General features: G+C 35.1%; 1 protein-coding gene and 1 long non-coding RNA gene across 3 annotated transcripts in view; one reads left to right on the forward strand and one right to left on the reverse strand.

Annotated features, from left to right (window-relative positions):
* Nucleotides 1-24,332, forward strand: part of CAND1 (cullin associated and neddylation dissociated 1) — a 38,787-nt gene extending 14,455 nt beyond the window's left edge. The window contains exons 3-16 of one of the 2 annotated variants that reach the window (XR_014803563.1): nucleotides 3,504-3,658; nucleotides 5,541-5,664; nucleotides 7,133-7,389; nucleotides 7,474-7,579; nucleotides 8,752-8,897; nucleotides 12,537-12,829; nucleotides 14,386-14,527; nucleotides 14,843-15,483; nucleotides 15,659-16,336; nucleotides 17,004-17,099; nucleotides 19,292-19,461; nucleotides 19,544-19,708; nucleotides 21,902-22,009; nucleotides 22,781-24,332. Coding sequence is in view for 1 of the 2 variants with exons in the window: in XM_003126362.5 (XP_003126410.3) it covers nucleotides 3,504-3,658; nucleotides 5,541-5,664; nucleotides 7,133-7,389; nucleotides 7,474-7,579; nucleotides 8,752-8,897; nucleotides 12,537-12,829; nucleotides 14,386-14,527; nucleotides 14,843-16,336; nucleotides 17,004-17,099; nucleotides 19,292-19,461; nucleotides 19,544-19,708; nucleotides 21,902-22,009; nucleotides 22,781-23,005 (3,481 nt within the window). In the remaining variant the exon portion in view is untranslated. Of the gene's footprint in view, nucleotides 1-3,503; nucleotides 3,659-5,540; nucleotides 5,665-7,132; nucleotides 7,390-7,473; nucleotides 7,580-8,751; nucleotides 8,898-12,536; nucleotides 12,830-14,385; nucleotides 14,528-14,842; nucleotides 16,337-17,003; nucleotides 17,100-19,291; nucleotides 19,462-19,543; nucleotides 19,709-21,901; nucleotides 22,010-22,780 lie in introns of both variants that reach the window. The other variant, XM_003126362.5, reaches the window with a different exon arrangement.
* On the reverse strand, nucleotides 14,551-19,419 carry LOC146403328 (uncharacterized). Its single transcript, XR_014803564.1, has 2 exons — nucleotides 19,258-19,419; nucleotides 14,551-19,120 (listed from the first exon to the last, which is right to left on the reverse strand). It is a non-coding gene; the product is annotated as an uncharacterized LOC146403328 (long non-coding RNA).
* Nucleotides 24,333-24,676: the final 344 nt, after the last annotated feature.

The raw sequence follows: 24,676 nt of genomic DNA on the forward strand, positions 1-24,676 counted from the left end.
TTCAGGACAATAAGAAAGGAATTAAGATTTAAACAAAAGTAGTATTAGGAGATAAAATTCAGGAACTGATTCTTGGAGGAAGGAAAATCCTGATGGATAAATTACTTACTTAGTAGCCTTATCAAGAAATTGGAAGATCTATCAAAGAATTCATTACCCAAAAGAAGCTCAAGCCCAGAAGTCTTTCTCACAGTCTTTAAAACCTTGAAGAACACATAATTGCAGTACAGATAAGATAGTTCTAGTACTTTCTCAGAACATAAAGTATGAAAACCTTCCAGTCTTTTGTTTAAATTAAATATTGATGATGGGAGTTCCCGTTGTGGTGCAGTGGTTAACGAATCCAACTAGGAACCATGAGGTTGCGGGTTCGATCCCTGCCCTTGCTCAGTGGGTTAACGATCTGGCGTTGCTGTGAGCCACTGTGGTGTAGGTCCCAGACGCGGCTCGGATTCGGATCCTGCGTTGCTGTGGCTCTGGCGTAGGCCGGCGGCTACAGCTCTGATTGGACCCCTAGCCTGGGAACATCCCATATGCCGCGGGAGCGGCCCAAGAAATGGCAAAAAGACAAAAAAAAAAAAAAAAAAAAGGACTTTAAAAACAAACAAACAAACAAACAAAAATATTGATGACAAATCCTAAGGATAACTCTTATTATAAAATAAAACCTACAGACAAGTTTCATTAAATGTTCAAAATAAAATCCAACAATATATTGTGTAGCATACCTTAACAAGTGAGGTTCATCCCAAGAATATAAGAGCAGTTTAATATTAAGTGCTTTATTAATACTTTATTTTATCATGTTAATAGATCAAAGGCTATCTGGTTGTCAAGGCACTAATGAGATCAATTTCGATTCTTGATTTAAAAAAAAAAATCCAACACTTAGGCTACTTAGTATAATTAGAGGAGTGAAACACCTTCCAGAAACCGGCATTGTACTTAATGTGTCATTAGGGTGAAGAACAGGTCAGGGATGCTTTATCTCACTATAAAGTGAATTTATCACCTGCTTCAAGTAAAACATTTAATAACAAGGAATCAATAGGACTTTTTTTAAAAGTACGCAGACACACATTCATACCTCAGCTCTAATGCCAGTAACCAGATAACCTTCAACTAATGTCAGGAACAAGGATATATCTCTATTCTCATTACATTTCTTTTTGAAGATATTATTAGCTCTGCTATAAGACAAGGTGAGGAAATTAGACACAGGAATTTTAAAAGGTACCTGGGAAAAACCAAGTCATTCAAGAAAAAAAAATTGAAGCAGTAACAATTCAGTGAAGGAATAGGATGTAAAATTAATGTAGCTTTCATATAATCAAATAACAACCAGTTAGAAGAGATGGAAGCAAATGTCCACTTATTACAGCAGCAGAAATACAAAATGCCTAGGAATAAATGTAGTAAGTAATGTTACAATGGTGACCTTGGGTGAAGATATTTTATGGTTTAAGTCAAAGTTAAACCATATTGTATGGTTTTAATCCTTTTAAAAAATTTAAAGAGAAACTTAAAAAAAAAAACCCTCTTGACCAATAACCAAGATGTACTTGGAACAAATGGAAAGATAGTTCTATATCCTCGGACAGGATAACTCAAGGTTGTCAATTCTGGTTAATTTAATGCTAACTTAATTCTAAAAATCAGTGCTTTTTTCCACAAGCTATACAAGTTGATTCTGAAGTTTATTTTCTTCTTTTGAGTTTTCATAATTTCTTCTCTTTGTAGAAATTTTTTTAGATCATTGTTTATTGTAAATATTGATGTAGTTAGATGTAGGAGTGCCATTTGGCTTAATTTTTTCCATTTGTTTCTTTGTGTGTGTGTTTTGTGTGTGTATTTTGTTTTTTTCATGCTTCCTTTTGGGTTAATCAGATATTTTATAGCATTAGTTCTCGAAGTCTGATTTGGGGGTCTCTGGAACATCTGTGATTCTGGAAGTTCCAAACTATCATATGAATAATACTAGGTGTTATTTCCCTTTTGATGCTCATTTTCTTCTAAGTGTATAGTGTAATTTTCCACAGACCACATGACATATGATATGAAAATAGATTAAATACAAAAGCAGATATGAGAATCTAGTGATTTTCTTTTTTTTCCCTAATTGATCCAAACATTTAACAAATTTAATTATTTTCATCATGTCACTTATGCTTGAGAAAATGCATTGGCTCCCAATTTACCATATCACAGTTAAATTCCTTGGCCTAACTTTAAAGATTCTCCATAATATGCCAGACACCTGCCTTTCCTATTGTGTCAGGCAGTTCTTTTGACTTCTCATTTCTTTCAGTATGTATTGCACTCATTCTGGACTCTGATCTTTCTGTTTGAAATACTCTAATTATATCCCATCAAAGCCCAATACTTAAAAAAAATCTGTCTTCTCTGAGGTGTAGTCTCCTGTCTGTAAATACCTGTCTGTAAAAAAATTGAATTTAAAGGTTTTTTTTTTTTTTTTTTTAATTGTGCAAAGTAGTGAATGCCTTCATTTAATTTGTTTATTTTTGGTCTTTTGAGGGCCACACCTGTGGCATATGGAGGTTCCCAGGCTAGGGGTCAGATTAGAGCTGTCACTGCCAGCCTATACCACAAGCCAGCAACGCAGGATCCGAGCCACGTCTGTGACCTATGCCAGAGCTCACAGCAGTGCGGGATCCCTAACCCATTGAGCGAGGCCATGTATCGAACCTGCGTCCTCATGTATACTAGTCAGGTTCATTAACCACTGAGCTACCACGGGTAGTTAACGTGAATTCCTTAGCTCACTAACCAGATAGTAAATTTTTGAAGATAGGGACCACACTTGTTATTCAGTACTGTCTTGAATACAGTGGCTCCTTAATGCTCATGCATCAGACATCTACTGTGTGCTAAATGCTGTGAGAAGGACACAAAGGCAGGGCTTTTCTCTGTCCTCAACTAGTGTACCTATATGCAGTCCTGCAGTAATGAAAGAAATGTATAAGGTGCTTTGGAAGCACAGAATAGTTCTAACTTACTTGCTTTTTGCAACCAGTTACTTGACACTTTTAAAATTTAAACGAGAAAATAAAAGGAATATAAATTCTTTCTTGAGTTGGAGTTGGTGATAGATGGTAGGAAGGAAGGGTCACATTTGGCAAAATGTGATATATTGGATAGAATTTCTATTGCAAGTAAATCATAGGATCCTTGTTATAAACAGACTCCTAGTTAGCCTTTTTATTAATATAAGATGTGGGTATTTGAAGTGTTTGCAAAGGGGAGGAGGGCTGAAAGCGACTTGAGTTTCATGATACTTGGATGGAAATAAGTGGGAAACAAATGGAAACTGCCAAGAGCTTATTAATCAAGAAATTTTAAAATACTCTTATTCATATACTATGATACAGGCATAGTGTTTGTGCTGACAGTTACTAGGCAGAAAAGTTAATGTTTCTACCTGTCTAATTTTTTGTTTTTGTGTTTATTTAGATTAAAAAATTTTTTTCTTCTTTGTGTTGCAGTCTTGGCCCTTTAGTGAGTAAAGTGAAAGAATACCAAGTAGAGACAATTGTAGATACCCTCTGCACTAACATGCTTTCTGATAAAGAACAACTTCGAGATATTTCAAGTATTGGCCTTAAAACAGTAATTGGAGAACTTCCTCCAGCTTCCAGTGGTAAGCAAGAGCCTTTTTTTTTTCACCCTTTTACAAATGGAAGTAGTTCTCTTACACTTTTCTTTTTTCTTTCCTCCTAGCTAGGGAGGGAGAGAAGTATCTATCCCTAAAATGTCTTTGTAAGCATCCCTTTGAACAGTGAAGGAAAAAAAGTGCAAAGTCTTAATTTAACTTAAACATAAATTCATTCTTTAGTTTTAAATGACTCCTACTTTGACTGAATTTAAGCAGCTCTTAGAAATACAGTTCTGAAGGACTTTTATGTTGGAGCAAGGTTTTACATTGTTGTATGTACCATGACTCGTAGAATAAAGTCAACCTGTGCAGTGAGGAAAAAGATAACCAGAGTCATGAGTTTTTTCTGATTAGCTTTCTATTTTCAGTATTAATTTTGCTTTGCATTAGAATTTATAATGTAAAACGTTAACATTAAGGCAGCTGTGAAATAGTTCAGTTTACTTAGTATCTTTAAGGCTGAGCCTTTTGTAGCTACTTGTAATTAAAAAATTTAAAACTACAATTAATGAATTTGTCAAGTAATTAGCTTTCAACCTCTAACAGAAGTGTTTATGTAATGCATGTTTTAGAATTGGTCTTGACTACTAAGCTGTTGGCTAAAAGTTACTGTCTCATCAGCAAATGGGGTGAAATAACTATCTCCCTATTTCATGGAAAGATGTAGTTTGGTAATAATGTCATCTTAATATGTAGTTTTCAGTCATTTGCTTAATATTTATTATTCTCACTATGCTAGCTTTCATGCTATGTGAGATGTGTGTTATTATTTCACTTTGTCTAAACATGAGCCATATGGGAGGTCTTAATGTAGACTGTTGATAAGGGAACTGAAATTCAGAGAGATTAGGTTAATTCACCCAAAGTTTTGATTACCTGATTGAGTGAAGATTCATAATCCATTATTTTTTAATTCAAAACTGATAGTTTTTTCCCTCTACATCATGCCAGTGTCATTAAAATAATAAACCCTTACTAATTAATTGTTGATTTAACAGTTTTGACATTTTCCTCATTTTTTCCCCTCATTGAAACATGTTTTTAAGCTGATTTCTGGTTCTAACAAGTCTATTCACCATGAAGATTTTTATGTTCACAGTTTCTTGTTCCTTTTTTTTCTCTTGCTTGTTAGTAACAACATGAATCTACTTTAAAATAGTAATAACCCTGACTTAGGAGTCCCCTGGAACAGCATTCCTACTTTATTTGGATTGAAAAGGATCCAATTAGGTTACTAGTAAGGGGGACTCAGAGAAAAATCGCATTGCTGCTTTCCAAACCAGAGATGTAAGGGTACAGCTGCTGTCATATCAGCTCCATAGCTGGCATTTGTGCCAGTTAATAGACATGGTTGTCAGGTAGCATTTATTAAATCAATATTTCTCCCATATTTCCCACGTATTCCTTTTAGAGTTATTTCTAAATCTGTTTTCTTTCTTTCTTTTTTTTTTTAAGTTTTTTGGTTTTGTTTTTGCTTTTTAGGGTTGCACCTGTGACATATGGAAGTTCCCATGCTAGGGGTTGATTCAGGCGCTGCAGCAACTGGCCTCCACCACAGCCACAGCAACACCAGATCTGAGCTGCGTCTGTGACCTACACCACAGCTCGTGTTGGATCCTTAACCCACTCAGCGAGGCCTCATTGATACTAGTTGGGTTTGTAAACAGCTGAGTCACAATGGAAACTCCCAAGTTATTTCTAAAAAATTATTTTATTGAAAAATAACCTGTTTTAAAAACACGCATTTTTCTGACCTGGGTTTGAGTCAGTCTCGGAATCAAGACTGAATATTTGGTAACTAGCATGAATATAAGATGGAATTAAACATACTTGCCTTTAAATCATTATTGGTGTTTTATTCATGCAGGCTCTGCGTTAGCTGCTAATGTATGTAAAAAAATTACTGGGCGTCTTACCAGTGCAATAGCAAAGCAGGAAGATGTCTCTGTTCAGCTAGAAGCCTTGGATATTATGGCTGATATGTTGAGCAGGTAATCATGATTATTGTTTTCTATTACTTGTAATATAAGTATTTGTGCATTTATTAAAAACCCTTCCTGATAAATATAGTAAAGTTGGTCTAAAATTATTTATGTTTGAATTTTGTCTGGTTTATAAATGTGTGGTTAGGAGTGAGGACAGAAGCAAATTTATCATGTAATATTGCATAGCACCATATTTTTTGTAGTTTTGAAAAATAATAAAATTTGTGATTAAAATATTTCAGTGCAGCTTTTATTCTTTTATTATTATTATTATTATTATTTTTTTTTGCTTTTTAGGGCTGCACCCATAGCATATGGAAGTTCCCAAGCCAGAGGTCAAATCGGAGCTACAGCTGCTGGCCTACGCCACAGCAACATCAGATCCTTAACCCATTGAGTGAGGCCAGGGATCAGACCCGCATCTTCATGGATTCTAGTCGGGTTTGTAACCCCTGAGCCACAAGGAGAACTCCTCAGCAAAGTTTTTATATTGTTCTACTCTTTGATATTCTTGAATACAATGATCTACTTGGGTAAGGAGATGATCCAATAGGAGTAACAGGTTTTCCAGTTAAAATGATGCTGGTATACTTCAGCAACCATGTTTTTAAAGCATGTGTTGCAGGGAGGAAGGAGCTTGGCTTTATTTAAACTTGTTGCTTTACTGTTTTCCTTTGCAAGTCAAAATTGGGAAGATGGAAAGATTTAAGCAACTCCCAGGGGGTAATAACCTTAAAAGACCTATCAGTTTCAGTTTGTCTTCTATTCTAATAATCATTATATGTCATCATTATTTGTCTGTTATTTGTGGCTAATTCACTTGAGTTTGAAAATAATCAGGTGCCTTCATGTGGTACTAATTTATAGTAAAAGCGAAGAGATCATCCAGGCACACACAGAGCTTATTCTTCGCTATAAGAAGATAAGAACACAAATGACACTGTTAGTATAAGGCAGAGTTGGACTAAATATTCTGTACAGTGTATTTTGGAGTTTAAAATGAAAAGATCCAAGAAAGTTTGTTATGAAAAGAGTGGCATTTGAATTTAGTTTTGAAAAGTGCAAAGGGCACAGCCCACAGGGTATATCAGAATATATAAGTAGTCTTAGAATTAGAAATACTGTATTCTAGTTTTCAAGAATATAGAATGAAAAGTTCAGATGGGATCTTAGGAGGGTGAGGAATTTATATTTAATTTTTGTAAGTAGTGGAAATTCAGTTAGGCCATTTGTCCTACGTGTGACTTGATCACTAGTAAGGTCCTGGCACAGGACACAGGAGTTTGACTGCTATTGAGTCACTGAACTACACATGTCAAATGATTTGGAATAGAGGGTTGGATCAAGAAGATCATTGAAACTTAGTGTCTAGATTTGTAGAAGAAAGACAATAGGGAGAAGCAGGAGTCAAGAGGCCAGGGATTTCAGTAGTCCTTGGACATCTTCAATTTATTTGTTTTCTTTTTGTTTTAAGGCAAGGAGGACTTCTTGTTAATTTCCATCCTTCAATTCTGACCTGTCTGCTCCCCCAGTTGACCAGCCCTAGACTTGCAGTGAGGAAAAGGACCATTATTGCTCTTGGCCATTTGGTTATGAGCTGTGGAAATATAGTTTTTGTAGATCTTATCGAACATCTGTTGTCAGAGTTGTCCAAAAATGATTCCATGTCAACAACAAGAACCTACATACAGTGTATTGCTGCTATTAGTAGGCAAGCTGGTCATAGAATAGGTAAGAAATGTTTAAATATCTTAAAATTTTCTTTAATTAAAAAAAATTAATGAATATTTTTAAGAACTAATATGCTTTTCTTAGGTGAATACCTTGAGAAGATAATTCCTTTGGTGGTAAAATTTTGTAATGTAGATGACGATGAATTAAGAGAGTACTGCATTCAAGCCTTTGAATCATTTGTGAGAAGGCAAGTTTTTAAGATCTCTTTTTCAAATAAAAATTTCCTTAAGAGAATAATGATTAAGATCTAGATTAGATGGGCGAGGGAAGATGGGTTATTTTACTGACAGCTGGAATTGAGTTTTGGATTTCATATGTGTTCTAATTAAGCATGTATTAAATAACCGATAACCAACACAGTATTTGAAGTGAATATCATCCTTATTTTAAAATATAGTCCGTATATTTATTTTGAAATGTTTCCTCATTGTTAGGACCTTGCTTAAAAAAGTCGGGAAAGGTTTTTATAATTGTCTTTCAGTTTAATTTAATCATATAGCCTCTATCCTGAGAGAGTGCTAGGATAAATTATTTGGTCAGAAATACACATTTGTGAATTTCATGTCTCTTCAGAGTTTTTGAGAATCATTACATCCATTTTGCTAGGGCAGTGATGTTCAATTTGGAAACCTTGGTTCTAATTAAAACTTTTAGGCCATACTGGCTAAGTGGCAGGATGTTTTTTTTTTTTTTGCTTTTGGCTAGAATTGATAGGGTTGTAATAGCACAGTGTCTTAAGACTTCACTGTTGTTGCTTGCAGTAATGGTAAATAGTTACTTTCCACTCATGGTTTTTGATGAGTAGCTTTATAGTTATGTCAAATTGTTAAAAGCAAATTGTTGGATTCATTTCTATTTTTTAATTGAGAAATACAAGTTAGTCCCTTATTATTAGGCATTTATTATATATTTTGTCTTCTCAGCATAAAGTTAGAAGATAAGTCTACATGAATGTGCACTGGCATTTTCACAAATAACCCTGGTTATGGAAGTAAACATTGATCTGGACTTGGTCTTCTAGTTGTATGTAGCAAAGATAGAGCATATTCAGATTTCTCTCTGTATGACCCACTCTAACCATGACATACCATTTATTGTATAAATCATCCTGACTTCAGAGATGTTAAAATGGGAGGGGTTCGTCTTAAAATTGATAAAGAAAAAGTAATTTGAAAAGTAAATATTTAAAATATGAAGAGAGGGAGGGAAAGATGAAGGCGTTCTTGGTGCTGAAAAGGCTGAAACCATTTTCCTATGTTGTGTTAAAGGGAAGGAAGAAATCTGGTATAAAGCAAAATGTGGCAGATAGTCAAGGAGAAAAGTAGTTATTCAAAGCAGCTTTTGTTTTTTTTTCTTCAGATGTCCTAAGGAAGTATATCCTCATGTTTCTACCATTATAAATATATGTCTTAAATATCTTACCTATGACCCAAATTATAATTACGATGATGAAGATGAAGATGAAAACGCCATGGATGCGGATGGCGGTGATGATGATGACCAAGGTATTTCAAATTAAGTAGAAGGAATTTGTTCAATTTTTGTGAAAGACCTAGTGTTACAGATGGAGATGATTCTTACCTCAGATTGTATGTTTGTTTATAATAGTGAAAATAAAAGTAACCACAATATTCAGACGTAGCAAATCAAGTAAATAAATTATAGGCATCCATGTATTGAACTATGTAGCATTTTCACAATCATGTTCTAGAAAAATACTTGTTAAAGTGGTTAATAAGTTGGATGAAAAGTAGGTAACAAAAATTACTGTCCCACTTTTTTTTTAATATGCTGAAAAATGTTACTAGCGTTTTTCTTTTGTTTTAGCAATTATAAGTGACTTTTGTTCTTTATTCTTTAAATTTTCTGCAAAGTTTTTTTTTCTTACAAAGTTTTTTGTAAGGAGGGAGGTGAATGTTATTTTAGAAATTGTACCTATAAGTAACATTCATAGCAGTTTGGTTGACTTTTATACATAGTTACTTTAATGAAAAACCCTAAATAATGTCGGAGGCTCCATTTAGCTTTCATGAATAATATAACATTTCTGAGGCTGCCAAGATTGATGTGTCATCATCCTGTGATTTGTCCTATTTACTCTGGAAGGAGTAGCACTTCAAGGACACAAGGTTGCTCATGTTTAGTTTTTTTGCTAGTATTAAAAGAATCATAATTGAAATGTTTAAATGGGTAAGTTATTAGGTATATGAGCTGGTAGATTTCCTCTTAATTTTCTTAGACAGTTTGTTTCTTTGAATGGATTTATGTAATGACTTTCCTCTAAAATCTGTAATTTCATCAATCTTTGAAAAAAAAATAGTACAAAAAACTTCTGATAATCGTCCCCTGTTAGACTCTAGCAAATACTGCCCAATTTCTCTCCACTGCAGTAGAACTCCTCAAAAGAATGAATGCTCTCCAACTCCTTTTCCCCTTTGCTCTTGAATCCAGTCTTCCAGTGATGGACAAGATTGCCAGTGACCTCAAATGTTTGACTTTGCCTGTTACTAAGACTAGCAGCATTTTTTAAACATCCAGGATACCACACCCTCCTGGTTTAGTTTTGTTGTTGTGATTATTCCTTCGCAGTCTCTGTACTGGTTCCTCTTCATCACCCTGACCACTAAACTTTTGGGTATTTCTGGGCTCAGTCATTGGACTTCCATATACTCTTAAAATCTTGTTGATCCTCATCTAGTCTCTTGGCTTTATATATCAATATGCTGAAAACTCAAATTTTATCTTTACCCCAGATCTTTGATGTGAATTCCAGATTCATACATGCACCTGCTTAATTGATACACTGCTTAGATGTTTAAAATATCTTCTCCTACCCTTCCCCCATTGCCTGTCTAACCTGTTTCTTCTTTAGACGTTTCCATTTCAGAATGGCACCTCCATTCTTTTTAGTTTCTTGGGCCAAAAACTTGGGGGTTATACCTAAGCACTTTCTTTTACACATTCCTTTTATCCAGTTTCCCATCTCAGGGCTTTCCCCTTACTTCACACTCATATCTTCCTTTGCAGCATTTATATTTTCTTCATTACATCTAATTATTTTCTGATACATTATATTTTCTACTTACCAGATGTAAGCTTCATGAGGGCAGAGGTTTTAATTTTAGTCGTCTTTATTAATTGCTTTATCTCATTGCCTATGACAGTGCTTGGCACATATTAGATACTTGGTAAATGTGTTATATTAATGAAGGGCAACTTCAGCTTATAATAGGAATGTCCTTTTAAAAAAGCAGTAGCATTTTAAGTTTCCAATTTTTTGATTGTTGGTTTTTAGTGTGCTAAGTACTGACACTGAATAACACACCAAGTCCTTCAGCTGCTTTATCAGTTATGTGTATTATACCTAGTATCTTTTTATCATAGTGTTATTGTATAAAAGCCAACTTATAAAGCCAACATAATTTCAGTGACTAGGCTATTTAATTTTTTGTAACTTTTGCCACTAAAGTATATATTTTTTTTTGTTTTTTTGTTTTTTTGTCTTTTTGCTATTTCTTTGGGCCACTCCCGCAGCATATGGAGGTTCCCAGGCTAGGGGTCGAATCGGAGCTGTAGCCACTGGCCTATGCCAGAGCTACAGCAACGCAGGATCCGACCTGCGTCTGCAACCTACACCACAGCTCACGGCAATGCTGGATCGTTAACCCACTGAGCAAGGGCAGGGATCGAACCCGCAACCTCATGGTTCCTAGTCAGATTCGTGAACCACTGCGCCATGAAGGGAACTCCTAAAGTATATTTCTGTAAAGTAATTCCCATATTTGGGTTGCCAGTGGAAATTTTTCATTTATTTATTTGCTGTTATCATCATCATCATCATCATTTTGGCCTGTGGCATGCAGAAGTTCTTAGGCCAGGGACTGGACCTGCACCACAATAACAACCCCCACCACAGCAGCAACAGTGCTGGATACCCAACCTGCTAGGCCACTGGGGATCTCTGTATTTATTTGCTTTTAAATAGTCTGTTTTGATAGTATCCTGTAATTTTTCTTCAAATAGGTATTGATGAATAAAACAAATGTCTTGGGCTTAGCAGTATTTGGTTGGGTTTTCCTATAAAGTGCTAAGATGAAATTAAACCTTTTGGAAACTAGAAAATCATATTATATGTCCTTGATTTTCCAAGGCATGGTTGGCTACATTTAAGTCTTAAGCTAATTGGAATATAAGCCAATGAAGAGATGACATTTTTTTTTTTTTCCCTCCCACTGAGGAATCACTTCAGGGCTACAGTCTTATATCTAAGAATAACAAATTGTTAGTAATTTTAGATTGTTGTGAGAACTGCTACAGGTCATTCTCCTGATTCATGATTCAGCCTGGTAGTGTTAGAAGGAAGTAATTTTCAGAGATTTCACACACATAAAAGTTAGCAAGTATACCTAAGTGAGATGGAATTGTTAATCCTTATGCTTAGAATATTGTCCTAATGTTTAGCAGGTGTTGGAGAAGCTGGTGCTCTGTTATGTGGGCAGAATTATGTTGCAATTGAGAAAGTATAGTTTCTTTAAATTATATTAAGCTAATAATAAGCCAAAAGGTTGAGAATATGCATATTAGTTCCTAATAGCCTATCAGTAAATTTAATGAAAAGCCTTGTAGTCACAAAGCTGATACAGGATTCTTTTTCTCCCCTGAAAAATTAGTTTCACAGCATGACTTGGGATTCATCTTTTTCTCACATCATCTGTACCGCAAATCTATTTTATGGCTTAGCTTATAAACTCAGTAGTTGTTTGATTTTCCTATACTGTTAAGTCTTTTGAATTGAACTTATCATTTAGAAAGACTGGGATATTTATGATTTTATGAATATATTATAAAGAACTCTAGTGTATTAATGATTTTAAAGAGTTAATAAGCAGCTCATCACCCATAAATGAGAAAATGTTTAACGAATTAAAAATAAAATCATGGTCATTTTTCTTTAGAGGTTTATTTATGTGTAAATTTATGTGAGTAAACTCTGCCTCTGGTTTACATATACTTTTTTAAACTTACCTATTGCTGTATGTCTTAGTGACAAGTTAGAAAACTTAGTTATGCGTTTCAATTCACTTTATTAAGCAATAAACTTTTCTTATGATTAATAGCCTGTTAACATCAAAACTTCTCTCTAGGGAGTGATGATGAATACAGTGACGATGATGACATGAGTTGGAAAGTGAGACGTGCAGCTGCTAAGTGCTTGGATGCTGTAGTTAGCACAAGGCATGAAATGCTTCCAGAATTCTACAAGACCGTCTCTCCTGCATTGATATCCAGATTTAAAGAGCGTGAAGAGAATGTAAAGGCAGATGTTTTTCATGCATACCTTTCTCTTTTGAAGCAAACTCGTCCTGTGCAAAGTTGGCTGTGTGACCCTGATGCAATGGAACAGGGAGAAACACCTTTAACAATGCTTCAGAGTCAGGTCAGTTTAAAAGTGTGGTTTTGAAAGTCATGCTGGTAAATGTGATCATTTTGAAAAAAATGGTGTTTTTTAATGGACATAGGAATTCCAAAATAGCTGTAGAGAAACAGAATTCTGGGATATGTTTGTATAGTAGTATGTGGGTGTTCATGTTACATTACTTGTAAATAATTTGTTTGGATCAAAGTTCCTTTATTTTCCTGGCTAAACAATATTAGCTTTAAGGTTTAGTAAAGTAACCTTTATCTTTGATACATTAATGGAAAAGTCTTAGGGCTGTGGAATCAGCCTACTTGTGTTCTTAGCTTCCCTTCCCTCCTAATTTAGCTATGTGATCTTGAACAAGTTATTTAGACATTCTTTTAAGCCTCACTTTTCTCATTTGTAATAAGGGTTATATAAACATACAGTGAAGTGCCTGCTACATAATATTTGTGTATGCCCATTCTCATTATTAATAATTTTTTTTTTTAACTTTAGGACATCTTTTCTAAAATCCTAAACAGTAGGGCTTTTTGCCCTCCAATATTTAGCACATGCTAGGCATTTTCCTATCTTATATGTAAGCTCTACAGAAGTCCAATGGGGTGTATATTTGTCCATTTTTATAGAGTACAAAACAAATCTTGAGAGGGACTAAACAACTAAACCGCGGGAGGGGATGTACTGCTATATTTATCTTAGTCCAAGTAGTAAAAATTTTAAAGTTTGTGGTGAACTTAAATTTTAAAATTTATGTGAATATTAATTGTAAAGATAAAATGTATAGAGGACATTAACAATTGAAAGAAATTGAAATGTATAGAGGACATGAGCAATTGGAAGAAATCCCGTGATTTCTACCTTTCTATAGAGAAGGGAAAAATTCATTAAAAGGGAAATTTTAATGATGCTCTGATGAATTAATTAGATAGGTGTTTTCTTTTGCCTCTAGTTCTCATTTCATTGTTTGTTATGGTTTGTCTGTATCCCGGCACACATAAAATTCATTAGTGAATACCTTATTTAGGTTTTATTGACTTAACAAAATATTAAAGTTTAGAAACAGATGTTTTTGAATCATATTCTGCTGCTTGTAACTACATTTGAAGTGAGGATGATTTCACTGTGACAGGAAACAAAAAGGAAAAACAAGGACCTCTTTAATGGTTTCTTTTCCATAATTTGTCTTTTTCCTTTAATTTGCCTATATCTGCCAATTCCATTCAAAAGACTATAAATTATACTCCCAAAGTTTTGTTCAAAAACTGTTTAGATTTGTTTAGTCTTGTGCATTTCAAAATTAAAATTAATCAAGGAAGATATTTTGTTGCTTTAAAAAGATACGAAAACAGAAAAGCTGTCATTATTAGTATCAAGCAAATATAGTTACAAGAGAACATAAATAGTAGATGCAGCAAAGTTTGTGTTGAACAATCTTATTAGCAGTTAGCTGAATTTAGAATTTGACCAAAAAAAAAAGCATCTTCCATTTCTCCTTGTCCCTGTAATTTGTGTTAAGTGTACTGAGAAAGTACAAATAGCCGAACCAGCTAATGAGCGCTTAATAATTACAGGTTCCCAACATTGTTAAAGCTCTGCACAAACAGATGAAAGAAAAAAGTGTGAAGACCCGACAGTGTTGTTTTAACATGTTAACTGAACTGGTAAATGTATTACCTGGGGCCCTAACACAACACATTCCTGTACTGGTACCAGGTATGAAAGAAACAGTAAATCACTTTTGGGACTTAGAGACTTTTATTAAGACTTAGATAAGCTTACATAGTTGTTTCCTTAAAGTGGATAATTTGTGACAACTTAATTTGCACATGAAACTTTTTTATAGAACCATCTTGAATACCTAAAAGTTACTGGTTTTTTTTTTTTTTTTTTTAAATCATAGATTGTGGAATTTCTTACTGCTTTAGAGATAATATGAGGTGGAAACTTTAGCAGTCTTTTAGGGATTAGCTTTAAATTTTTTCTTGCATAAAAATTACTGTTTTTTTCTCCCCTTTGGTTGGTTTTTAGGAATCATTTTCTCACTGAATGATAAATCAAGCTCATCAAATTTGAAGATTGATGCTTTGTCCTGTCTATATGTAATCCTCTGTAACCACTCTCCTCAAGTCTTCCATCCTCATGTTCAAGCTTTGGTCCCTCCAGTGGTGGCTTGTGTTGGAGATCCATTTTACAAGATAACATCTGAAGCACTTCTTGTTACTCAACAGCTTGTCAAAGTAATTCGTCCTTTAGATCAGCCTTCCTCATTTGATGCAACTCCTTACATCAAAGATCTATTTACCTGTACCATTAAGAGGTTAAAAGCAGCCGACATTGATCAGGAAGTCAAGGAAAGGGCTATTTCCTGTATGGGACAAATTATTTGCAACCTTGGAGACAACTTGGGTTCTGACTTGCCTAATACACTTCAGATTTTCTTGGAGAGACTAAAGAATGAGATTACTCGGTTAACTACAGTGAAGGCCTTGACGCTGATAGCTGGGTCGCCTTTGAAGATAGATTTGCGGCCTGTCCTGGGAGAAGGGGTTCCTATCCTTGCTTCGTTTCTCAGGAAAAACCAGAGAGCTTTGAAACTGGGTACCCTTTCTGCTCTAGATATTCTAATTAAAAACTATAGTGACAGCTTGACAGCTGCCATGATTGATGCAGTTCTAGATGAGCTCCCTCCTCTTATCAGTGAAAGTGATATGCATGTTTCACAGATGGCTATCAGTTTTCTTACCACACTGGCAAAAGTGTATCCTTCCTCCCTTTCAAAGATAAGTGGATCCATTCTCAATGAACTCATTGGACTTGTTAGGTCACCTTTATTGCAGGGGGGAGCTCTTAGTGCCATGCTAGACTTTTTCCAAGCTCTGGTTGTCACTGGAACAAATAATCTAGGATACATGGATTTGTTGCGTATGCTGACCGGTCCAGTTTACTCTCAGAGCACAGCTCTTACTCATAAGCAGTCTTATTATTCCATTGCCAAATGTGTAGCTGCTCTTACTCGAGCATGCCCTAAAGAAGGACCAGCTGTAGTCGGTCAGTTTATTCAAGATGTCAAGAACTCAAGGTCTACAGATTCTATTCGCCTCTTAGCTCTGCTTTCTCTTGGAGAAGTTGGGCATCATATTGACTTAAGTGGGCAGCTCGAACTAAAATCGGTGATATTAGAAGCCTTCTCATCTCCTAGTGAAGAAGTCAAATCAGCTGCATCCTATGCATTAGGCAGCATTAGTGTGGGCAACCTTCCTGAATATCTACCATTTGTCTTACAAGAAATAACCAGTCAACCCAAAAGGCAGTATCTTCTGCTTCATTCCTTGAAGGAAATTATTAGCTCTGCATCAGTGGTGGGCCTAAAACCCTATGTTGAAAACATTTGGGCCTTATTGCTAAAGCACTGTGAGTGTGCAGAAGAAGGAACCAGAAATGTTGTTGCTGAATGTCTAGGCAAACTCACTCTAATTGATCCAGAAACCCTCCTTCCAAGGCTAAAGGGGTACTTAATATCAGGTGGGTACCTAGATTTTCTTATTTTAAAATGTTATTTATTTGTATTTATTATGATGTGGAGCCATATTCAAATGACATTTTGTTATTTAAAAGGATAAAGAGTGTGTATGTAGTTAGATACAATAAATATATTAAACGTCAGAAACTACAACAGCTTTAATAATCTTGTCTTAAAATGTGGAAGACTGGTGTCTCTGAATTAATATAGCCAGAGAAGCTTGCTAGTATTAATTACAGCACTAAAATTGGTGAACTTAGTTCAAATGAAAAGATCTGAAAACTTCTAGAATTTATCAGTGTCAGCTGACCAAGGAGAAAGTAATAATGGCTCTTCATTTTTAGAAATTGCTTTCATTTTTAATTAAACTTGACAGTCAACTAGTTTCTTTGTAAGGGATAGATGCTTCAATACTGGTTTCCCAGGCTGCCTCCTTCCCAGAGGAAATTGTACCTTTTGAAATCTAATGGGGTTATGTTTCATAAGATGAGTAAACTCTGCTCCATTAGTATCCTGAGAGCAGTAAGAAATAACTCCCCTTGACCAAAGAATTTTAAGGAATTAAAAGGCATTGGTGTTATTTGAAGTGACTTGAAAATGATAAAGATGTCCATGGATTTTAGTTGACTTATTGAATACCAGCAGACTGAAAGCTGCTTTTTCAACTAGGCTCATCATATGCCCGAAGCTCAGTGGTTACAGCTGTGAAGTTTACTATTTCTGATCATCCACAACCTATTGATCCACTATTAAAGAACTGCATAGGTAAGTAGAAATGAAGATGAACATACTTGAATTAACTACTTAATTTTGCACATAGCTGAAATAAGTAACTATGCTAGGATGCCTTTAAAGTCAACCATACATTTGATAACCATATTTTGAGGATGACCTACAATAAACTAATAGATAAAGGGAAAAAGATATATATGATCTCTCTCACCAATCTGAAATACCCAGTTGTGAATGTATCTCATCTGAGCTGTGAAGGCCACAATTTTCTGTTATTACTTGTATCCTTACAGCTCCCAAGGGGATCTGTGGAGAGGCTTTTATGTTTAAGATAGAAATTTAAGAATAAAAAAAGATATTTCTTCTGGTACTTAGCTCTACCCAAACTAAGAGAAGATACTTAGGAAAGACAAGGGCTGTCTTTCTGTGAAGAAAAGAATTAGTGTTTAGCATTGTTTTTCATGATTTTATGATTTTATAACTTCCCTGCATTCCTGCATTGTTTTCATCAATTTTACTAGAGCTTTTAGTAGCTAAATTCTCTGATGTTTTCTTGAAGACAGAGTAATGGTGATACCAGCAGAGAGGATAGATTTGGCAAAGAAGCTTTGCAGTTTCACCCCATTCTGCAGTGGGCCAAAACCTACAAGGACTTGCCATTGTGGCTCAGAGGAAACGAACTCGACTAGTATTCATAAGGATACGGGTTCGATCCCTAGCCTCAGTGAGTTAAAAGATCTGGCATGGCTGTGGCTGTGGCATAGGCCAGGGGCTACAGCTCCGATCTGACCCATAGCCTGGGAACATTCAGTATGCCCTGGGTAAAGTACTAAAAAGACAGTAAGTAAATAAATAAAAACTACAGAAAGGGATTACCAGCTCAGACTAAGGAGAGGAGGGGGAACAGGAATAAATGGGTGCCACTGCTGGGACCTAGAAATAAGTTAGAGAAAGTCTATCAAAAGATTCTTTGCCTTTGTTCTCCTTCGGTATTTTTGCTTGGTTATATTTATTCACACTTTTGGTATTATACAAGATGGGACAAAGGAAGAGACCTGTGTCCAGATCTTTAGAGATGTCTTTCTAGCTTGGTAACAGTCAACCAGTGAGCATTGTTAGTGTAGTTATGCCATTCCATCAAATCATTCTGGTTGAATTGGGATCTAGAATACTTGTGACTGTATGAACCACCTAGGAAGCTTTTTAAAAATTGAAGTTCATAGACCAAGTTGTTGGGGACCACTGATGTCAACATTTGTCTTAATAATAACAATACATTAGGTGCTTTACTGAAAGCAGATGTATACTTTATTCTAATTAATCATTATAGTAATTATTCTAAGTAATTATAGTATATTTAAATAAAGAGGTGAGGAGGTTTAGTCCAGTGTATTTAAATTCTTTTTAAACCCGAGCTTATCTCTTAAACTTTTTGTAGTCAGAACTTTTCTAGGTGGTCAACCTTGACTTTACCACCTGTGGTGTCTGAAATATTTTCTTCCCTCCCATTTCTTCAGTTGCCATTGTGGTACATTCTGTTCTTCTGGCACTTTTTTCCCCCTGTGTATTCTAAAAGATTGCCTATGGTAGCACTGAGATTATATTATGAACAACAGCTCCATGTGACTATCACATGTGTACCAGACATTGTTCAGTAATTTACATGCTCTTTATTCTGCTTTGGGCTCTAAGAGGTTCTTATTTTATAAACTGGGAAACTGAGGCTCTTGTCTATAACTTGCCAGGAGTCATATACAGATGACAGGTGAAGCAGGGTGTATCTTTTGAACTCAGGTTTTCAGATTCCACTTTTGTTGGTTTTTATTTTATTTTGTTTTTTTTTAGTGCCAGTACTAATAATTTTGAGCTCTAAGGAGAATCATTCAAGTTACTGCTTCTTGTGGTTGCTGGCTCTATCACTTCTCTTTGCTACCCGCCTTTTAATCGGTTATCTATAAACGTAATTGGGAGCTTTTGGGGTTTTCACTCTTTTCCTTCTGCGTGAGAATATGTTCATCAGTTAAATCCACTCAGACTCAGATGTGATAGTTTAGCTGTTGCCAAAAGAAATTATATAGTTTACTTAGTATTTCATCATGTTCTGTGACCCACAGTAAAGAAATGAAATAATACCAACAATAATAAACTGTCAGTTTAGAAAAAAATAATGTGTATTTTATTTTAAGCTTACCATAACGATGTTGTTTGATCCTTGAATTTTTCAGGTGATTTCCTAAAGACGTTGGAAGACCCAGATTTGAATGTAAGAAGAGTAGCCTTGGTCACATTCAACTCAGCAGCACATAATAAGCCATCGTTAATAAGAGATCTTCTAGATACTGTTCTTCCACATCTTTATAATGAAACAAAAGTTAGAAAGGAGCTTATAAGAGAGGTAAGTTACTCAGATGACACTGTTTACCTAAACTCCTGTTTCATTTTCAAGTATATCTACACATTCTTTTTTACTTCAACAGGTAGAGATGGGTCCATTTAAGCATACAGTTGATGACGGCCTGGATATTAGAAAGGCAGCATTTGAGTGTATGTACACCCTTCTAGACAGTTGTTTGGATAGACTTGATATCTTTGAATTTCTAAATCATGTTGAAGATGGTTTGAAGGACCACTATGATATTAAGGTAAGATGTTTGTGCCTGTTTATAGAATGTTTTAGAAGACTTTGCAGTAGTGACTTTCACCCTTGTTATTTACTCTTGTTACTGGGAAGGGTTGGTTTGCTTGTCATGATTTTAGTGTGTTATTAAACTCCAGTACGCAAAACTAACAGCGATGCAATATCACATCAGCTGACATGGGAAAAAGCCAGAGACCTTTTCCTTTTTTTTTTTTTCTTTTTAGGGCCACACCTGTGGCATATGGAGGTTCCCAGGCTAGGGGTCCAGTCGTAGCTAAAGCTGCTGGCCTATGCAAGAGCCACAGCCACTCCAGATCCGAGCCACGTGTGCGGCCTGCACCACAGCTCACAGCAACGCCGGATCCTTAACTCACTGAGCATGACCAGAGATCGAACCTGCAACCTCATGGATGCTAGTCAGATTCACTTCCACTACACCATGATGGGAACGCCCAAGAAACCTTTTCATTGGAGGAGGACATCAATATCAAAGGAGGATGTCAATATCAGATTTTGTTAAAGGATAACATCTAAGAACTGTTTGCAGATGTATAGAGCAATCTGTAGAAGCAACAATAGGGAAATTATACTGCTTTTTTAGGTTTCAAGCATGAACTTTGCTCATAAAACTGCTTTTTGTTTTCCTGTTTGCTTCTGTCCATTTACAGTGTGAACTATAAATTGAAAAATCTTTTGCTTCTACTCAGGGCCTTTGATCAAGCAGGGCAAAAATAGTAGTTGATCAGTAATTCAGCCATACTGTTTAGAACGCAAACTGTCACATTTCTATCATGTAATATGGAATAACCTGACCCTCCCCAGAATTCCATGAAAAGAACCCTGAAAGAAATAATAAGACCACAAATTATAGAAATGAAAGGATCCATGAGAAAAGACTGTGGGTTATTGGACGTTATATGGATTAATCTGAATAACCAGGCTTTTGGGGATTTTTCAGGAAAATCTTCTAAGATACTAGAAGTTTCTTATAAAGCTATTCTTCCAGTTAAACTGTTATTCAGTGTTTTCCCATCTGGTGCACATGAGCGTTTTAAAAAATACTGACTATCCCAATGAGTGAGGTAGAAATCATTGGAAACAGGGCTGAGGAATAGGTGTATTTCTAAAGCTCCCCAGCTGTAGATTTAAGAACCGCTTTTCTAGTTCTGTACTCTAGGATCACATGGTAGATAAGGTAACTCAGTGCTTATAGCTGAAATTCCTTAGATAAGACTTGAGACAGTTCTGTGTGATTCCAAATGGCACATTACATTGCATGAAACTTTATGGTACATGCTAGTTATTTTGCTTTTAATAGTTTTGCCAGAGGGATCCCTCCTACATTGTTGTTAGGAATGTAGGTTGATGTAGCTACTATGGAAAACAGTATGAAAAAGCTAAAAATGGTGTTGCCTTATGATCCAGCTATCCCATTCCTGGGCATATATCCAGATAAAACTATAAAATTCAGAAAGATACATGCTCTGCCCCCAATATTCATGGCAGCACTGTTCATGATAATGAAGACATGGAAACACCCCAAATGCTCATTAACAGATGAATGGATAAAGATGTGTGTTATACACACACACACAATGGAACATTACTCAGCCACAAAAAAAGAATTGAAATAATGACATTTCAGCAATGTAGATGGAACTAGAGGTTACCATACCATAGGCTATCATTATACGTGGAATCTAAAATAAACACAAATCAACATATCTACGAAACAAAAACAGACTTACAGAGAAGAGACTTGTTACCAAGGCAGAGGTGGGGGAAGGGGTGGAATGGGAATTTGGGGTTAGCAGATGCAAACTATTGTACATGTAACTCAGTCACTTTGCTGTACAGCAGAAATTAACACAACATTGTTAGTCAACTATATATACTTCTATTAAATTAACTAAAGCAAAAAAAAAAAAATCAGTGTTATTTGACTCAGAAGAAATAAAGTTCAGTAAATCTTGAAATGCATTAGCTATCATTAAAAAAAAATAAAAAGGCTTTGGAGTGCCCTGGTGGCCTAGTGGTTAAGGATAGAATTGTCACTGCTGTGGCGCAGGTTCCATCCCTGGTCCGGGAATTTCCCCGTGTCATAGGCACTGCCATAAAACAAAAAATGCTTTTCCAGAGAATATGGAATTTGTCTTTAGAAAATAATGCAAAATCTAATTTTTTATATTCCTAATAGATGCTAACATTTTTAATGTTGGTGAGACTCTCTACCCTTTGTCCAAGTGCAGTACTGCAGAGGTTGGACCGACTTGTTGAGCCATTGCGTGCTACATGTACAACTAAGGTAACATTGAGCATACTCACGTCATTGATAGACATCTACTTAGGCCAGACTTTGTGTGTTCAGGGTCCCTAGTTGGTTTTGTTCTGTGGATTTCCAAATCTAACTATGCTAGCACCCTATATAGCAGTTGGTCTCAAAAGTTAACCTATTGAATGTACATGTTTAAGAAAGCTTAGCCCTGTTAAGTACTATGCTTAAAAGTTTTTGTTTAGCAATAAGACACATATTTTTAAGTATTGATAATGGGTTGAATTGTGATAGGACCACAAAAGAGAAAATGTTTTAATTCTGGTGGAGGAGTGGATCAGGCATGGAAGGTTTCATGCACATGATGACATTTAAAATGAACTTTAAAAAGTCAATTATTTTTAGGTTCAGAAAGTGAAACTTTTCATATGAAAATAATATATATGAATTAAAGCATAGAGATGTGTGTACATGATATGTTTGAAGAATAGTAGACAAAGTAGCTAGAGTAGTTTTCTTAGTGGAGGACAAAGTAGAACTTGCTATGCAGATCCCACTCTTTTTTTCTTGGTTTTTGTAATGGGCCTTGTATAAAATATTGCCTTAAAAGGACACAGTTACTGCCAAAAAAGAAGTTTAAAAACAACTATACTTGAGGAATAATGTGCCTTTTGGATCTTTGAAAGAGTAGCTTTGTTTTGGATCTTTAAAAGAGTAGCTTTGTTTTACTTCTGTGTGCTTAAATTTTGTTTTTATAAGAGCTATCTTTTATAGCATGTAATATAAATTTACTCATTGTTACAGGTAAAAGCAAACTCAGTAAAGCAGGAGTTTGAAAAGCAAGACGAACTAAAGCGATCTGCCATGAGAGCAGTAGCAGCACTGCTAACCATTCCAGAAGCAGAGAAGAGTCCACTGATGAGTGAATTCCAGTCACAGATCAGTTCTAACCCTGAGCTGGCAGCCATCTTTGAAAGTATCCAAAAAGATTCATCATCCACTAACTTGGAATCAATGGACACTAGTTAGATGTTTGTTCAACATGGGGACCATTACATTGACCATACGATGCACTGAATTGACAGGTTAATCATAAGACATGGAACGAGAAATGTCTAAAAGCTTCAAAATATTCCACTTTTTTCCTTCATGGAGACAGTTTGGCTTTTTTCCATTGTTGTTTTTGTAGCATTTATTTCAGAAATATGTATTTCCATAATCCAGAAGTTGTAAAACCACTAATGTTTTAGTGGTTAGGGCAACATTTAAAATGGAAATCAAAAGTTAGGATTTATGGAATATGGAAATAGAGTCCAGTATCTATTTTACCCTGTAATGTTTAGGATTAAAATGTTAAAATTTTGTGACCATGAATTTCTTTCTTTTATAAATTTTCTCTTATTTAAAAATCAAAAATTCTGCAAGACAAAAACCATGTTTCTTTTTCCTGTATAACTTTTTTGTTTCAGCAACATAAACTGATTTTTAGCTGGCAGACAAGAATAGCTGTGTAAGATTACTTTTCAGAGGGTTTGGCAGTTTAAAAGAGAATAAGGTATCATTTTTTTAGGTATGGGGATTAACAATATCCCTGTTGCGCACACTAATTTTGCATGAGCAAGTTTACAAATACGTATTGTCTGTAAAGCAGCATGTGCAGATTATTCATAATACAAAAGTTAAAATAAGTATTATTGTATTAGTGCAATTTTCAGATATTTATTTTTGCACAGAAAACACATATCTGGAGAGAGAGAAAGGAGTAAATTTTTGAAACTTTGGTTTTCTTAATGCCAGTGTGAATTTGCAGATGTTTTCAGCAAATCAAGTCACAATAACAATTTGCCACTTTTTCTATTATAAATTTTCTTATACATTTAAAAATCGAATATTTAAGTACTCAGTTTTTCTCAGTTACCCATTTGTGTGTGTGTGTTTCCATTTAGAAATTCTTAAAGCCAGATCTTTCTTTCATTTCCTTTGGATCCCTACATTCCTCATTGAGGGATTCAGATAACTGTGTATGCCTTTGAATTTTATTTTAAGGAAAATTCTGAAGCTATCAGATTTTATTAGCTAATAATATTTTCGTTTAGTTGAGTTAGATTTTCCAGTCTGTCTTTTAGAGTTAATTTACATATTGTATTTGGTAAGCGTTGACTACTTTTTCCTGTTAAGGGGTCTGTGCTGGGGGGAACAAAGCTTTGCAGTACCTTATATTATAGTTAAATTTTTATTTAACATATCCATCAGTGAGCTCATTTCACACTGTAGCCTCTTCCTTCAAATTTGTGGTGCTCCTGTAACAGTAAGAACTAACTTCTGAAATAAAAGACATCTCCTAATGCTGTGCAAACATAGTTTACATGTATTGAAGGAGGCAGTTGTTAAATTGACCGATTTTAAGCATTCAGATATTTGAAAACTGTACCCTTTATTTTTTGAAACTGTGAATTAGAAACATTTTTCCTGCTGTATTGCCTGCTTTAACATTCAAATATGCAGTGATTTTAATTGATAGCATACTGTGGTTATTAGATTAACAGCTTGACTTCAGATATTCAGATGATAATGCATAAGGCATCATTACCAGTAGGGCTTTTGACTAGTACATTGACATGGAACATTACATGATGTTGGTGCCATTTCAAAATGTGGCAGGTGATAATCTTATACCATAATTTGCATAAAACTGTAGTA

Source organism: Sus scrofa, chromosome 5 (genome assembly GCF_054392235.1).
Source record: "Sus scrofa isolate SSC_HxYL_T2T_F1_AM1 chromosome 5, Sscrofa_HxYL_maternal_Yorkshire_Landrace_v2.0, whole genome shotgun sequence".
NCBI classification, from domain to species: Eukaryota; Metazoa; Chordata; class Mammalia; order Artiodactyla; family Suidae; genus Sus; species Sus scrofa.